At 41.4% G+C, this 16,323-nt stretch overlaps 1 protein-coding gene across 3 annotated transcripts in view; it reads right to left on the bottom strand.

Moving 5' to 3' along the window:
- LOC104611960 (methylmalonate-semialdehyde dehydrogenase [acylating], mitochondrial-like) overlaps window positions 1–16,323 on the bottom strand; it is a 48,233-nt gene that overhangs the window by 16,013 nt on the left and 15,897 nt on the right. For all 3 annotated transcript variants that reach the window (XM_010279261.3, XM_088890365.1, XM_010279262.3), the window contains 2 exons: window positions 4,731–4,810; window positions 4,200–4,265 (listed from right to left, as the gene is read on the bottom strand). In XM_010279261.3, the coding sequence (XP_010277563.1) occupies window positions 4,200–4,265; window positions 4,731–4,810 (146 nt within the window). The remainder of the gene's footprint in view (window positions 1–4,199; window positions 4,266–4,730; window positions 4,811–16,323) is intronic.

The following is a 16,323-nucleotide window of genomic DNA, read 5'->3' as shown; positions in this document are numbered from 1 at the left end:
TGTTGAGTCTCCAACTCCTACCGGGACTGAGAATAAGGAAATAATGTTGTTGTTCTTATCCCTCAAGATTCCACCAATACCTAAGGGCCCTAGGTTACCTTGACTGTTGCCATCAAAATTCAGCTTAATTACCCCTTCTGGAGGAGTCCACCTTGCCTGTAATCTGGTTTTCTTTGAAGCTATTGAAACCACCGCTGCCCAACTCCTCCAAATATTGTTATAGGAGTAGTCCACAAACAGTTCTGAGGTTTTCAGCCATAGGATGGTCCGTGTTAATATGCATTCCTTGACTTCCTCAAGATTTCTTTCTTTTTCTTGGAAAATCCTAGTGTTCCATTCCTCCCAGATGCTCCATACCATAGCTGCTCTTATGCATTTCCACATAAGCTTCCCACTCTTCGTTGGCCATCCAAGAATTGATGGATCAAAGAGCAGATTTACATCAAAAATAAGGTTCCACCTGCAGCCAAATAAAGAGAAAACCCAATTCCAAACATTTGTAGCAAAGGAACAAGATATTAGCAAGTGGTAACAGTCCTCGTTCTATACTTTACACATTGTGCACCAGTTTGGGTTCAAGCACGAACAGGTTTCTTCTTCTACCGATTATCCACAATATTAACCTTACCATGATAAACTTCCCAACAAAAGGCAGTTATTCTGGGGGGAGTGGGCCTAGACCAAATTTCCTTCACTAGGAAAACCTAAGGGGATGGAGAAGAACAAAGGAGCTTGAAGAAGGAAGCACAAGTAAAGGAGCCACTCAGTACCAAAGTCCAAACTCTTCTATCTAGCTTAAGGGGGTCCAGGCAAATAGACTCCAATAAAGATAAAAGCTCTGGCATGCAAGAAGAAAACGTCCAAGAAGGGTTGGATCTAAGGGAAGCTTGCAATAGATTAGGGAAACTCTAACCCCCACTCTCTTGTAACTCCTGCTTTGCTTTCTTTCTCCTCTGATCAAGTTTGCGTGTCTAACCCTGTCCTCTTGCTCTCCCCTTCCTCTGTGTGCAGATCCAGATCCAGACCAGGCTATGTTCGCAGAGAACCCTTGTGTTGTGCCTCGAAGCCTAAAAAAGGGATTTTGAGAGAGGAAGTGAAGGAGACCGAGGGAGAGAGTAGAACAATAGATCCAACTGTTGAGAACCCAACAGTGTTGGGGGAAGAAGAGGTTAGAAATTCAGGAGCAAAAGTTGCGCCTAGTGGCCCAAGAGGGGAAGCATTAGAGCCAAGAATAGGAGATGAGTTGACCCAAGGGAGATTGTCATGATAAAAAAGGAAAGGGAGAAGGAAAGAAACCCACTAAGAAGCAAAAACCCCAAGGGATTGTAGGCCAATTAGCTTGGTGGGTAGCCTTTACAAAATAATAGCAAAAGTTCTTTCATGAAGGTTTAAGAAGGTTTTACCCATAGTTATCTCACAAAACCAAGTTGCCTTTGTAGAAGGGAGACAAATTGTGGACTACATTCTAGTGGCTAATGAACGCGTAGCAGAGAAAAAGAAGAAAAAAGGGAAAAGGATTTATTTGAAGGTTGCACTTAGAGAAGGCTTACGACTTGGTGGATTGGTCCTTCCTTCTAGAGATTATGGAGAGAGTTGGTTTTGGGGAGAAATGGAGATCTTGGATCAAGGGTGGTTTAAGCTCAGTGCAGCATTCTATTTTGATCAATGGGTCTTCTAGAGACTTCTTCCCAGCCAAAAGATTTGAGATAGGGTGACCCCATATCCCCTTTCCTCTTTACCTTGATTGCTCAAGTCCTAAGTAGAGTGATCATAAAGGCAGACTTGGATAACCTAATCAAAGGCTAGGGAGTGGGAAGGGCTAAGGTGGTTATCCGTTTGCAATTTGCAGATGATATCATCTTGTTTTGTGATGATTTCAGCCTTGAAATCCTCAGAAAGCTAAAGACCCTTGGCAGCTCTTTTGAGAATCTCTCTAAGTTAAGGATCAACTTGAGGAAGGATTGTTTGGGGGACTAAATATGCAAGAGAAAACCCTTAGAATAGAAGAGTTCTTAGGGTGTGAAGTCAAAAATTGGCCTTCAGAGTACCTTAGTTTACCTTTGGGAGGAAATCCTAGATCTCAAAGCTTTTGGAAGCCTGTGCTAGAGAGGTTTACTAAAAAATTGGCTCTTTGGAAAAGAAGCTACATTTCTTTGGGTGGAAGGATAACCTTGATCAAAGCCACCTTAGCTAATCTCCCCATTTACTTTTTGTCCACTTTCTGTATCCCTACAAAAATTGCTCGGCAACTAGAAAGTTGATGGGGGGTTTCTTGTGGGAAGCGAGGGAGGGAAAGAAAGACCACCTGATGAAATGGAGAACAGGTTAGCAAACCCAAAGAAAAGGGTGGGTTAGGAATATGAAATTTAACCAAAAGAATATAACCCTCTTAGTGAAATGGCTGTGGAGGTTCCCTTCGGAAAGTGATAGGATTTGGCACAACGTGATGGCAAGCATACATGGTTGGATGGACAATAGTTGGGATGTAAAGGTAGCTTCCAATGCAACATCTTTTTCTCCCTGGAAAGCAATTTTTGAGATTTATCCTTCTTTTGTGAATCTCATCCGATATGATGCAGGAAACGGATTAAGAGTCTTGTTTTGGGAGGACCTTTGGATAGGTGCACAACTACTAAAGGTCCAATTTCCTGTGCTTTATGCACTATCAATTTGAACCCATCTCTAATTTTGTAAACTGCTCTACATCGGGCATAAATTGGGATTTTGGTTTTAGAAGAGGCATGAGGGAAATAGAATGTGAATCTCTTATTCCCCTTTTGGCCAATCTTGACTCTACCTTCTTGGATCAAAACGTAGAGGACAACAAGGTTTGGTCTATCACTTCAGATGGTACTTCCACTTGTGCTTCTTTTTTCAACTTCTTAGTTCAACCTACAACCATGGGGGTAAATTTCCCGATGAAAGAAATTTGGAGTAAGCCAATCCCTCCTAAAATCCAGACACTTTGTTGGGAAGATTAACACTCATGATATGCTACAGAAAAGAAGGCCAAACAAATGCCTTTCTCCTCACATATGCTTTCTGTGTAATAGCAATGGTCAAACCATTTCCCATATATTTTTATCCTGTCCTTTTGTACTTTTGTATTTGGGAGCAGCTTTGTTCTCTCTTTGGGTGCAAGTGGACTCCTACTCAGGATGTGGTGGGTCTTTTTGATCCAAATTTCTTGAGATAACCGAAAAAAAGGGGAAGAATTTTGTGGAAAGCAGTGAGAGCCACCATGTTATGGACTATATGGAAAGAAAGGAATAGGAGGATCTTTAATGAAAAAAATCGATCAGAAATGGAAGTCGTGGATGTGGTAAAAATTAAAATTGCACATTGGGTGAAAGCCATGGAGGATTTCCAAGGTTTCTCAACAAATGACATTTTGAGAACTTGGAAGGAAGTGGCTTCTTCGGCTCAAGCCAAGGAAAGAGTAAATATGGAATGGAGACCCCCAACAATCAACTTTGTCAAACTCAATTTTGATGGGAGTTACATTGGTAGTCAGATTGTGGCAGGGGGGAGGGGTTTTCAGGGACTCGGAAGGAAAGATGATTAAAATTGTATTCAGGGTCACTAACAGATGGTAATGCATTGAAAACAGAGTTGTGGATTACTCCATGGGCTAAAATTTGCTAAGAAATTTGGTTTCAACAACTTGGAGGTGGAAGGGGACTCACAGGTAGTCATTTCATGGACAAGAGGTAGCTCCCAAGTCCCTTGGGTCTATAGATATACTTTTTGGGAAATAGAAAGCATATCACAGGAGCTAAATGTTGTCTTCAATTGGGTGAGAAGGTCAGCAAATGGGATGGCAGATGTATTAGCCAAATAAGGGACGGCGAGACACCAAATGTTCTGGGCAAAATTATAAATTATAAAGAGTGTCTCTAGGGTGGAATTTCCACCTATTCTAATACTTAATATTGATACTAATAAAATCTTTCTCTTACTGATAAAAAAAAAAAAAAAAGTAACAAGCATGCAATACACAGGACCAACCAATGGGAAAACAAAGTCATAGCCTATGTTACTGCTACAATGCAACCTAATAGGGGCTTCCCTGTCCTAAGGCCAACAAAGAGCTGCTCTGTTTGAGCAAAGCCCATGATACATTTGAGCAACTTTTTTTAATGAAATACAATACATCAGGGAACAGTACCAAAACTGAATAACTTGATGAATGAACTTACTGTGTTTGAACCAACGAATGATATGGTCTTGATATCTTCATCATCACAAATTTCATTGAGAATGTCCTGCTCAAGTTATAATTTGAACACAAACTCTCTCAGAGCTAGAATAATTAGCTAAAAGCTAATAGGAAATTGTAATCACAAACACAAAGAATAAAAATAAAAGTTAATGGAATATTGCACACATGGCCTATATCTAAGACCAGAAAAAGAAAGAATAGAAGCAACAAATAAAATATTCCATATTGTTAGAGAATAAAAACATATTCAAGGACCTCATTATAATTAATTAAATTTCAGCACAACATATAGGTGGGTCTGTGCTTGCCAACGCTTAAAGCCCAATTGGATTGCGCGTGACGGGGTGTGTCAGAGAATAAAAACATATTCAGGGACCTTGCCTAACAGCTTAAGCGTTTTAGGTTGAACGGTTCCTTGAGACTCGTCATCCCTCATATTTGATTTCTTAGCATGAAGTGAAAGAATGGACTCCATGCAAGTTTATGAGAATCACAAAAACAGACTCACATTATTGCCATGAACAATGTTTAAGACACCATTGGGCAGACCAGCCTCCACTGCTAGCTCAGCAAGTATCATTGAAGCCCCTGAAAAAGACAATAAAAATATTAGATATGATACAATCTATAACTTGGAGATGCAAGACCATGGCCAATTACCATCATAATTTTTTTTCATCCAGTTAAATAAGCTGTTCCTCAAGTTTCCATTTCTATACTGTTGAGTTTTGGGCTGATATATTTATTTACTTAGCATAGTTAGGGAGTTATTGGGCCTTAGGCCCATTAGTTTATGTTTTAAGTTAAGAGTGTTTTTTAAGTTCTCACAAGTAGCCGACTTAGTAAGGGCATACTTGTCTTTGTACTCTCTTTTATTTATGAGTATATAATCTAATGAAAGGGGCAGACAGACATAATTCTGAACTTCTCCCATTCTCTTCCATCTCTCATCTCTCTTTTTCTTAGCTGAAACCTTTTCTCCTCTTTCTTTTCTTCTTTCTTTTGCAGTTTTTATATCAAAACAGGTTGTTCAAACCTTTCTACTTGGTATCAAAGCAAGTTTAAACATTTCTTGAGCTGCTCCATCATGCAGCCCTAGATCAACCGATTGCATGATAAGGTAAAGGGCTGATTGAAGACTTCAGGTAAGCTTAGTTTTAGATTTTTTGGTGGAATTGCAATCCCTTGTAGCTGGTCTAGGGTTTTACACCAAAATCAGGAAGAACTGGAGAAAAGGGGAGAGTCTTGTTTTAGTAGGACTCTTCAATTTTGACCTAGGAAGTGGCGCTCTAGTTTTCTAAGGTTCCTTGAGGTTTTCTAAAGGGGGTGGTTCAAGTCCTAGCCTTTTTGGAGGTCTCTGGAGGGAGCGACAGCCTCTTCTCTCTCTTCTCCCACTCCCACGGAAAAAGGAATCTTTGGAGGGAAGGGCTTCTAGGGTTCCAAGAGGGTGTTTGAGGTTTCTAAAGGAGATAAATACCTTCCTTTTCATCTCAAATTGATTTCCTAACCTATTTTGAGAGTTATGGAGGGTTGTGTAGTTGAAAACAAATTTTCAAGAAAAATGGGATTCGGGGGAGGAGGTGCTAGAGACCTCTTCGGGGCCGGAACCATCACTAGAGTCAAGTTGGATGGTACAAACTACTTAGAATGGTCACAATCTGCAAAGATGGCCATTGGTGCTCGTGGGAAATTGGGGTATGTCATCGTTGAGGAAAAGAAACCTGAAACTAACCATTCCCGGTGGGTACAGGAAAACTACATGGTGATGACTTGGCTGTGTAATTCCATGTTGCCCTATATAAGTAAGAACTTTTTATGGGCTAACATAGCTAAGGAGATTTGGGATGGAGTAGCAAAAACCTATTCACATAATGAATATGTTGCTAGAGCCTATCAGTAATTGCTAATAGGCAGGGAGATAAGTCTGTTGCTATTTATTTTTCAGCCCTAAAATCCTTATGGCAGGAGATAAATCATTTGGAAACTATGATTTGGGAAAGTAGCAAAGATGCAGCAACTTATTAGAAGTTGGTAGAAAAGAATAGGGTTTTTGAACCCTGAATATGATATTGCACGATAACATATTCTTTCCCGAGACAGTGTAACTCTCTCTTAGGCATATGCTTTTGTGTCTATAGAGAAGAGTAGGAGAAATGTGATGAAAAGGAACCCATGCCTTGAACAAACAACTATGGTTAGCACAGTGAAGCCTAGGCCGAGTGGGGATAAGGGTGGAAATGAACCGAGGAAGGAGGACAAAAGGGATCTGAGTTGTGACTACTGTAAGAAACCCAAATATACCAGAGATACCTACTGGAAGCTTTACCCACACCTTGTATTGAGCTGGCTCAGAAATAAGAAGGGAAATGTGAATATGGAAGTGACTAGTGATTTATCAGGGCCACCTACTACAGCCTCTTTAGAATCTATTGCAGCAGCTGCAGTGAGGGCTGAATCAGAGATATATGGACAGTTCCTAAATCAGAAGGATACAGCCAATTCGAACTCAGTATCAGGTGGATAGCAAGGTGCAAGTGGATCAAGAGGTAGTCATTCTATCTCGTTTGCACACACGGGTAGTTCACATGCCACTACAAATTATGTATCCACTACAGGTAAGGGGGGACCTCCCTGGATTATAGACTCAGGAGCCTTAGAACATATGACCAACATTTCCACCATTTTCACCTCATACCACCTCTGCTCTAGTAAAGATAAGAGTTTCCACAGTTGATGGATCACATGTTCCCATTGCTAGGAAAGGGTCTATCAAGATAACTGATACCATTACCCTACCTTCTATCCTTGTTCCTAGACTGAGTACTAATCTTTTATTTGTTAGTAGCTTGACAAAGAATTTGAACTATTCTGTGATTTTTTTCTCCTGGTCATTGTGTTTTGTAGGATCTGAAATCAAAGAGGATGATTGGGAGTGGTCGTGAGGTGAATGGAATATATCTTCTTGATGTGCTTCCCAGTCATCAAAGTCATCATGTCAGTAAGAGTATTGAGTCAGAGTCAGTGGGTCAAATTATGCTTTGGCATAAACGGTTAGGACATTTGTCTTTTACTTCTTTGCATTTTTTTTGTTTCCCAAATTGTTCGAGTCTGTTAGTTTGTCCAGTTTGGAGTGTGAAGGCTGCCAACTTGGAAAGCATTGTAGGCATTCCTTTAAAGCAATTAATAAAAGATGTTCTTTTGTTTTTGATATTCATATTGATGTGTGGGGGCCATACCATGTTTCTTCTATGTGAAAGAATGGTAGGATCCATCTAATGGACGCCAAAAAGATTGCAGAATGGGTGGGCGAATTTCAAAAATTTTCCTACATTCTCTCAACTGAGAATCGTATTCCCTAAATTTAGAATACAATATCCAAGGATCCTACTTGAACCATAATCGAACCAGATCTCAACGAAAAGGAAAAGGGAGGATTATACCTGATCCGGAGAAGTAGTATCTCCCAAAGTTGGTGTTCACGCCCAAAGAGGACACCAAGATCCGCTCCTGCTGAAGATGACACAGCTATAGGTGAAACGGAACCGGTAGAGTGCATCCTACACACTGGATCCTTCTCAAGAACCCTCTGGAAACTCTGAGCACCAAATCTTTTACAGTCTTTTCTGCAAGACTGATGTCAAGAATTGATTTCTTGATTTCTTTCTTCTGCAAAGATCAAATCTTGCAAGAAGGAATGGCGGCAGCTGGAGGAGAACTCCTGGGACAAAGATGGCTGAATTGCTTCTCTTCTCTCTGGAGTGTGTATGAGATCCTATCTCAATTCGCAGGAAGCTTTTTTGCTTACTACCCCTGTTCGAAATCTGATATTTTTCTCTTAGGGTTTCTCCTCTTTTCTTCTTGATTAAGAAACCTCCTAATTAGGAGTTATCCCAATCCAAATCAGTATTTGAATAGGGGATGATCTTAATCCTATCTGCAAATTAAGTTAGCTTATTCCTAATCTTATCAAGAGTTTACCAGATTCAAATCTGATTTGAATTTGGTCTCCCATAGTGGATAAGGTTAAAGGCCCAATCCTTTTGCTAACATTAATCTCAGATTCGCCCCATAGATGGGTGATCATATCAGCCCAGCTCGAAATGGGCTTTTGGCCCATTAAATATTCAGTGCTTAATTAGTTTCCAATCTGCTGCCCAGTTGGGCTTCTTTGTATGGCGGGGGACCCAAGCATTGATCTACACACCAGCCACATAGGTTTGGCCCAGCCTTTATTACAAGGCCCAGCCGAATTCATTGGAAAAGCTCAGTGAACCCCTGAGCCCATCACATTGACCCTATGGGCCCAACACTTACATTAAGTGGTCCCTGGGCCAAGCCATCTTATAAAAACCCAAGGACTGTGGGCAGGTGCAAGATTAGCTCATCAGGTACTATCCTAAATGGTCTTACACTTAACCTCTCAGCCCTTAATGATCAAGTACTGCCCGACAAGAGAGGATCTCTCCCTCGGCTGCAAGGAACAGTGCCGCACTCTCTACTCACATGGATCCCGGGAATTAAAACCATTTGCAAACATTTTGAAACCGTACATATATATATATATCATATATAAATTTTGCAAAACAAAATTCCAATGATTGAAATCAACTGCCGGCAGTTTGGTTTCCATCAGAGAGAGTGCATTCCCGATCATTACCTTTGTCCGACAAAGGGGCTGATCCTGTCACTATGATCACGCACTCAGATGATTCTCAGACTGTCCCAACATACCCAGGTTTTGATCCCCGCTAAGGATCTCACTAATTGGCATATCAAAGACAGCCCGATCCGATACCTAGTGAAGTGTCATAATCGAGTCTACAGGTGTAACTTCCTAGTTTTGCCCATTTGTCTCCAAGGTCCAGGGCAATACTGGAAATCTGGTCCGGTTCAAGGATTCAAGTAATCCCATACTACATGTGCCTTGGGTCTTACCCTGGTGGCCGAGACAGGCCATCCCAACACTTGGTGGCACACCAGTATCAGCCTTGGTAGGATAAATCTCCCCAGACTTATCCAATGGCTGTGAACATTTAAAACTAACACGAGTCTCTATAAGTGTCCAGTTTTAGGGTCTTACACAGAATTATACCAAACAACATGAATCAAACATGCACTTTATTTATTTACACTAAATATCAAAAGTACATCAAATCGGATTGAAGCTAAGGGCATACAAAACAGTCTAACAGCTCCCACTTGCACTTAGGTCCAATCTGGTACAAGCCGGAGTCCCATACTTTCCACATGTTTCTCAAACACCTTCTGTATCAGTGGCTTAGTCAATGGGTCTGCCACATTATCCGCTGATGCTACCTTCTGAATTAGGACGTCCCCTCTACCAACGATCTCCCGCAATACATGGTACTTCCTCTCGATGTGCTTTGACTTCGAGTGGGCCCGAGGCTCTTTAGCCTGGGCGATCGCTCCATTGTTGTCACACAACAACGGGATGGGTGATGTGTTGGACGGAATCACTCCCAATTCGTGTATGAATCAGCCTTGGCAGGATAAATCTCCCCAAACTTGTCCAATGGCTGTGAAATTTAAAACTAACACGAGTCTCTATAAGTGTCCAGTTTTAGTGTCTTACACAGAATTATACCAAACAACATGAATCAAACATGCACTTTATTTATTTACACTAAATATCAAAGTACATCAAATCGGATTGAAGCTAAGGGCATACAAAATTGTCTAACACTATGGGTGGTTATCGGTATTTTCTTTTGTTTGTGGATGATTATTCTCGGCACTCTTGGATATATTTGATGAGATCTCGTGATGAGGTACCGTCTTTGGTTCAACAATTCCATCAAATGGTGTTGACACAGCTTGGGGTACAAGTGAAAGTGTTTAGATCAGACAATGCCAGGGAATACTTTGAAAATAACCTGTCATCATACCTTTTGGAGCATGGAGTTATCCATCAAAACAGTTGTACATACACTCCACAACAGAATGGTGTAGCAAAAAGGAAGAACAAACATATTGTGGAAGTAGCAAGAAGCATGATGTTGAGCTCTACAATTCCAATTCGTTTTTTGGGTGATGCAGTTCTTACACCAGAGTTCTTGATTTTTTTTTTTTTTGATCAATAACAATTTCATTAATTCACCAAAGAGGTTACATAAGGAAGACAAACACACTTATCTTCCAAGTACAATCAAGAAAACAAAAGAATAGGTAGAGACAAAAAATTACAACTTAGCCCAAAACATTGAATCCCTTTCTGCTCCTTGTTTAGCTAAACCATCAGCTAGAGAATTGGTTGATCTTTTGACCCAGCACATTTTAACTTCCATCTCCCACACCAGCCACTTAAATTTCCTCCTCTGATTACTGTACCTCCATAAACCATTGTTGTCTACATTCAGCCACCCTATCACCACCTCCCACACCAGCAGAGTTCTTGATTAATCAGGTGCCTTCTCGTGTTCCTGGATACAACACTCCGTTCAGCCTTCTTTTTCCTGAGGGAGAGACATTCCTTATTCCTCTAAAGGTGTTTGGATATGTGTGCTTTGTCCATGTTCTTGGTCCTCACCGCTCAAAGCTGGATTCTAAGGCGAAGAAGTGTGTCTTCCTTGGGTATGCAGGAAATCAAAAGGGGTATTGTTGTTATGATCCAGTCTCCGAGAGTCGGTATGTTACTATGGATGTCACCTTTTTTGAGTCCACACCTTTTTTTCTCGGGGGTTCTTCTCAGGGGGAGTGTTTTGAAGAAGGAAGTGAACAATCTGTACCACTTCCTGTTTCAGTTCCTTTGTCTACTCTAGTGTCTGACCTACCTCTCTCACCCACTTTGCCACCTCCATTGCGTCTTGTCTCCTAGTGTTTTACACGACATCACCTACGACAGCACAAGGAGGTTGATCCCATAGTAGAGGAACCCACGTCACTCCCTATCGGCTCATCAAAGATTCCAGGTTCAACTGACATAGACCCAGATAAGCCTCTTGTTCCCCCTGATGGTTTAGTTCCTATTGATACTACTACCCCTGCTCCTAACGCCATTGCATATGACCTTGATCTCCCTATTGCCCTCAGAAAAGAGAAGAGGAAGTACTGCTCATTGCATCTCACACTATCTTTCCTATAGTGGATTATCCCCTTCCTACTGAGCCTTCATTTCCTCCCTTGACTCTATGTCTATACCCAAGAGTGTTAGTGAGGCTATCTCCAAACCTGAGTGGAAGACAGCTATGCAGGAGGAAATGAAAGCATTGATTAAAAAATCAGACATGGGAGATTGTGGATTTGCCTGATGGCAAGGAGACTGTTGGATGAAGATGGGTTTATACAGTGAAGTACAAGGCTGATGGGAGTATAGAAAGGTACAAGGCGAGGCTAGTTGCAAAAGGGTATACTCAGACCTATGGCATAGACTACTTGGAAACTTTTGCACCAGTGGCAAAGATGAGTTCAGTTCGAATTCTTCTGTCACTAGCAACTACATACTCTTGGCCACTCTTCCAACTTGATGTGAAGAATGCCTTTCTCAATGGGGACTTATAGGAGGAGGTGTATATGGACATTCCAGCTGGCTTCTACAATAATGTAGAAAAAGGAAAGGTATGCAGGTTGAAGAAGTCCCTATATGGTTAAAACAATCACCTAGAGCTTGGTTTGACAGGTTTAGAAGTGCATTGGTTGTATTTGGCTATACTCGAACTCAATCTGATCATACTCTTTTTGTGAAGAGGAGGGGTTCACTGGTGGTAGTTTTGATAGTGTATGTGGATGACATTGTAGTTATAAAAAATGATTTGAGTGATATTGATACCCTAAAGAAGAATCTACACAAAGAGTTTGAGATTAAGGATCTTGGGGAGCTGAAGTACTTTCTGGGCATTGAAGTGGCAAGGTCTCCAAGCATGGGATCTTCATCTCATAGAGGAAGTATGTTCTAGATCTACTACAGGAGACAGGAAAGCTTAGGGCAAAGGCAGTTGATACACCTATTGATCAAAACCACAGGATAAATGCTTCAGAGGATGAACTAGTAAAGAATGTTGAAAGATATTAGAGGTTAGTGGGGCGGTTGCTATACTTATGTATGACACGACCAGGCATCTCTTATGCAGTGAGTGTGGTGAGTCAATACATGCATGCCCCACGAGTTCAGCATTGGAAGGCTATGACAAGATACTTTCCTATTTGAAGGACACCCAAGTAGAGGCACATTGTTTGTTGACCATGGATAGTTGAAGTTAGAGGCTTACACAGATGTTGATTGAGCAGGGTACCTAGATGACAAGAATCTACATTAGGAGTTTGTACTCTTGTTGGAGGTAATTTAGTTTCATGGAAGAATAAGAAACAGACAGTTGTGGCAAGGTCAAGTGCAGAAGCTGAACACAGAACCATGGCCAATGGTGTTTTAGAGCTCCTATGGCTTTGTTCCTTGTTTGGGGATATTGGAATTGAGGCCAAAGAACCTATGATGCTATATTGTGACAACCAGGCAGCAATTAGCATTGCCCACAAGTTAGTTCAACATAATAGAACGAAGCATATAGAAGTGGATAGACACTTTATAAGGGAAAAGGTGACATCTGAAGAAGTTTGTTTGCCATATGTTGCATCTGACTTGTAGCTTGCTGATGTTCTTACAAAAGGAATTGCAAGAAACAAGGTGAAACATGATCTATGCAAGTTGGGAATGTGTGACATTTATTCCCAACTTGAGGGGAAGTGTTGAGTTTTGGGCTGATATAACATGTTTTTTATTTACATAGCATAGTTAGGGAGTTATTGGCCTTAGGCCCATTAGTTTATGTTTAAGAGTGTTTTTTAAATTCTCACAAGTAGCCAACTTACCAAGAGCATACTTGTCTTTGTACTCACTTTTATTTATGAGTATATAATCTAATGAAAGGGGCGGCCAGACCTAATTCTGAGCTTCTCCCATTCTCTTCTATCTCTCATCTCTCTCTTTCTTAGCTGAAGCCTTTTCTCCTCTTTCTTTTCTTCTTTCTTTTACAGTTTTTATATCAAAACAGGTGTCCAAACTTTTCTACTTATACAATCAAATCAATGTTTGGTTATGCATGTAATCAAAAGCAAGAAATTCTTCTGATTTGCTAAGCAGCAAGAAATAGTAACAATAGCTTTATTGGAAAATAGAATACAAGCAACCAAAGAGTAGGGGAGGATGCCTGAACATGTTAAGTATCCATCTCATCACAATACAACACCAGGTACCTCATTTAACTTCAGAGTACCCCTTGTGGTGTCAATTTCCATCCCCACCCACCCATCTTTCAAGGGTTGGGTTAGTAATTTCACCCATGGATTGTTTGTGGGCATGAGATTTCTAACTTAAATTTGATGGATGCTCACAAGAATGGAGGTGTCTTCAGTGACAACAAAGGTATGAGAGTTCTAGCTTACTTTGGTCCAGCAGTGATACATGATTCAGCAAGAGCTGAGTTCCTTTGGTCTTCCAGCACCTCAGGTTGTTTTTCTCCTTGATCTTTGAGCTTATTGAGGGAAACACCCCAAATATTGGAGAGGTGAGAGAGATCCAGTGGGTCCATAGAAACCTAGTCCATCTCTTAATGATGCATGATCTCTGCCTTCCAAATGAGCCCCACATTCTACAAAGTTCCAGCCTCCACTAATCTGATAGCTAATGGATTTGCTACAAAGGGTATGAGTTTTAGTGTCCTTTGTGGGTAATAACCTTTACTGGCATAAGGGATGCATTCTGCATTACTATTTTTGTAGCCCCTTTGTTAGTGGTGTTAGTGAAGGGGTATTTCAGTCTTTATACTTGTTGAGAATGTTGATGTGTACTGTTACGTTAGTTCGAGTGCCTCTTACTTAAAGAAGGGCACTTAAGTCTTTTCCAATAAGTTAATAATATAATAACAGGTCTGGCCGAATCTAGGGATAATTTTTTCTCTAATTCGAACCAGCCCTTCTCTCTTTTCTTTCTTCTTCTTTCCTCTCCTACTTCTTGCTGTTTACTTTACTTTACAGTCAACGAACAAGACAGAATTCTAGGGCAGGTCAAACTTCAACATGGTATCAGAGCAAGGTTAAACAAATCAGACTTGCTAAAATTCTGTCTTCTGCGCATTCGAATTAGGGTTTCTCTTGGGTTTCTCAGCTGTGAGTTGGAGACTGGGAAAAGGGCTGAAAATGAGTGATCGCCCTCTTCCCTAGGAGGTTCCTATGCCTCCGATTGTGTCGTTGGTGATTGGTTGCTGTGGTTTCTAAGCCCTAGTTAGGGCTGGTACGTGTGGTGCAGTGGTGTCTCAGTCCTTCGTGTGGTTGGCCTTCAGGCGATGAGGTAAAGTTTTTTTTATGCATATTTTCTGTTATGGAATACATGAGAGGTGTAGTACAGTTTGTATGATGGGTTTTCAGATTGCAGTATGCTAGGGTTTATGCTAGGGTTTATTCTGGTTTGTGTCTGATTCGAAGGGCTAGTCTACTTAATGGTGAAACTTCCGGTAACTATGTATTAGGGTTTGTGGTGTTACAAGTGTGGTTTTCAGCATTTGATATTGCTGAAATCAGTGTGTAGACGTCGGTGAGTAGGGTTTGTGGTGTTGCAGTTTTCAGCATTTAATACTGCTGAAATCAGTGTGCAGATTTCGGTGAGTAGGGTTTGTGGTGTTGCAGTTCTCAGCATTTATTACTGTTGAAATCAGTGTGCAGATTTCGGTGAAGTGTCTGTGTGAAGTGTGCAGTGTGTAGTGCTCAGAATTCAGTGATAAGGGAGTTCGGCAATGGCAGATAATAGTGATAGTAAACCTAGTGTCATGATATCTACTGACTACCTGAATGTCCAAATGACCTCCATTAAACTGAATGGAGAGAATTATGTCCCTTGGACCAAGTCTATAGAGGTTTTTCTAAAGGCGAAGAAGAAAGTGAAGCACATAAGAGAAGAGAAACCCCCCGCTAATTCTCAGGAGTATGAAGACTGGGAACAGGAAGATGCACAGATCATTACATGGTTGTGGAACAGTATGGAACCCAGAATCAGTGTGAACTTCATGTTTCTTGACACAGCCAAAGAGGTGTGGGATCATGCTAAGAAACTGTATTCAGGTCAGGATAATACCACTAGGGTATATCAACTGTATCAGGAATACTTCAATCTGCAACAGGGAAATCAAAGCCTTGAGGAGTACTATGCCAGTGTGAGGAATATCCGTAATGAGTTAAATGTCTATCATCCTCTCACTTCTGATGTCAAAGTTCAACAGCAACAGCGAGAGCAACTTGATGTGACACGGTATCTGGTGGGGCTGAAGTCTGAGTATGAACCAGTACGAGCCCAGATACTAGGGGGATCTGCTCTTCCATCTTTAGAGGAGGTGTTTGCTCGTCTTCGGAGGGCTTCCATTGGATCTATAGATTCTAATGTCTCAGATAAATCAGCATTTGCAGTGTCGAGAGGTCGAGGTGGCAGAAGTGGGGCTCGAGGAGCCCAGCCTGGCAGGAGTGGTAGTGGTGGATCTACACATATCTGTGGTGGTGGTTGTACTGGAGGCAGAGATTCAGGGGGAGCTCGTGGTAGAGGACGTGGCTTGGGTCCACGGAAGTTTACTCATTGTGGTTTGGATGGACATACTATTAACTACTGCTATGACTTACATGGTCCTCCCTCGACGTGGGCCAACCATGCCATGACTAGTGACACCAGTTTCAGCTCTAGACAGGAGAACCGGTCAGCTGACCCGATGCCTTCTACTCCCTTAGATGGTCCAGGCAAGGAGATGGTGAGTGTTCCTCGGGATGAGTATGAAAGGTTTGTTCAATCCAAGTCGCAGCAGAACACAGCTACCTTTGCACACTCAGGTATGGCTTGTTTGGCATCCACACCCAACCCTTGGATTATTGACTCTGGAACCTCCGATCACATGACGGGAACTCCAGGTGTGTTTTCATCTCTCACTCATTGCTCAACATCACAATCTGTTACCCTTACTAATGGCTCCACATCATCTATCTGTGGTGTTGGTAATGTTGACCTAGACCCTGTATCCCTATCCTCTATTTTATATGTACCTAAACTTCCATTTAATCTTATGTCTGTTAGTAAGCTGACCAAGTCCCTTAAGTGCTCCATCACATTTTAC

The sequence above is a fragment of the Nelumbo nucifera genome, chromosome 1 (genome assembly GCF_055504915.1).
Source record: "Nelumbo nucifera cultivar China Antique chromosome 1, China Antique-T2T, whole genome shotgun sequence".
Taxonomy (NCBI): domain Eukaryota; kingdom Viridiplantae; phylum Streptophyta; class Magnoliopsida; order Proteales; family Nelumbonaceae; genus Nelumbo; species Nelumbo nucifera.
The sequence above is the reverse complement of the archived record's forward strand: the minus strand, read 5'-3'. Positions and strand labels throughout refer to the sequence as shown.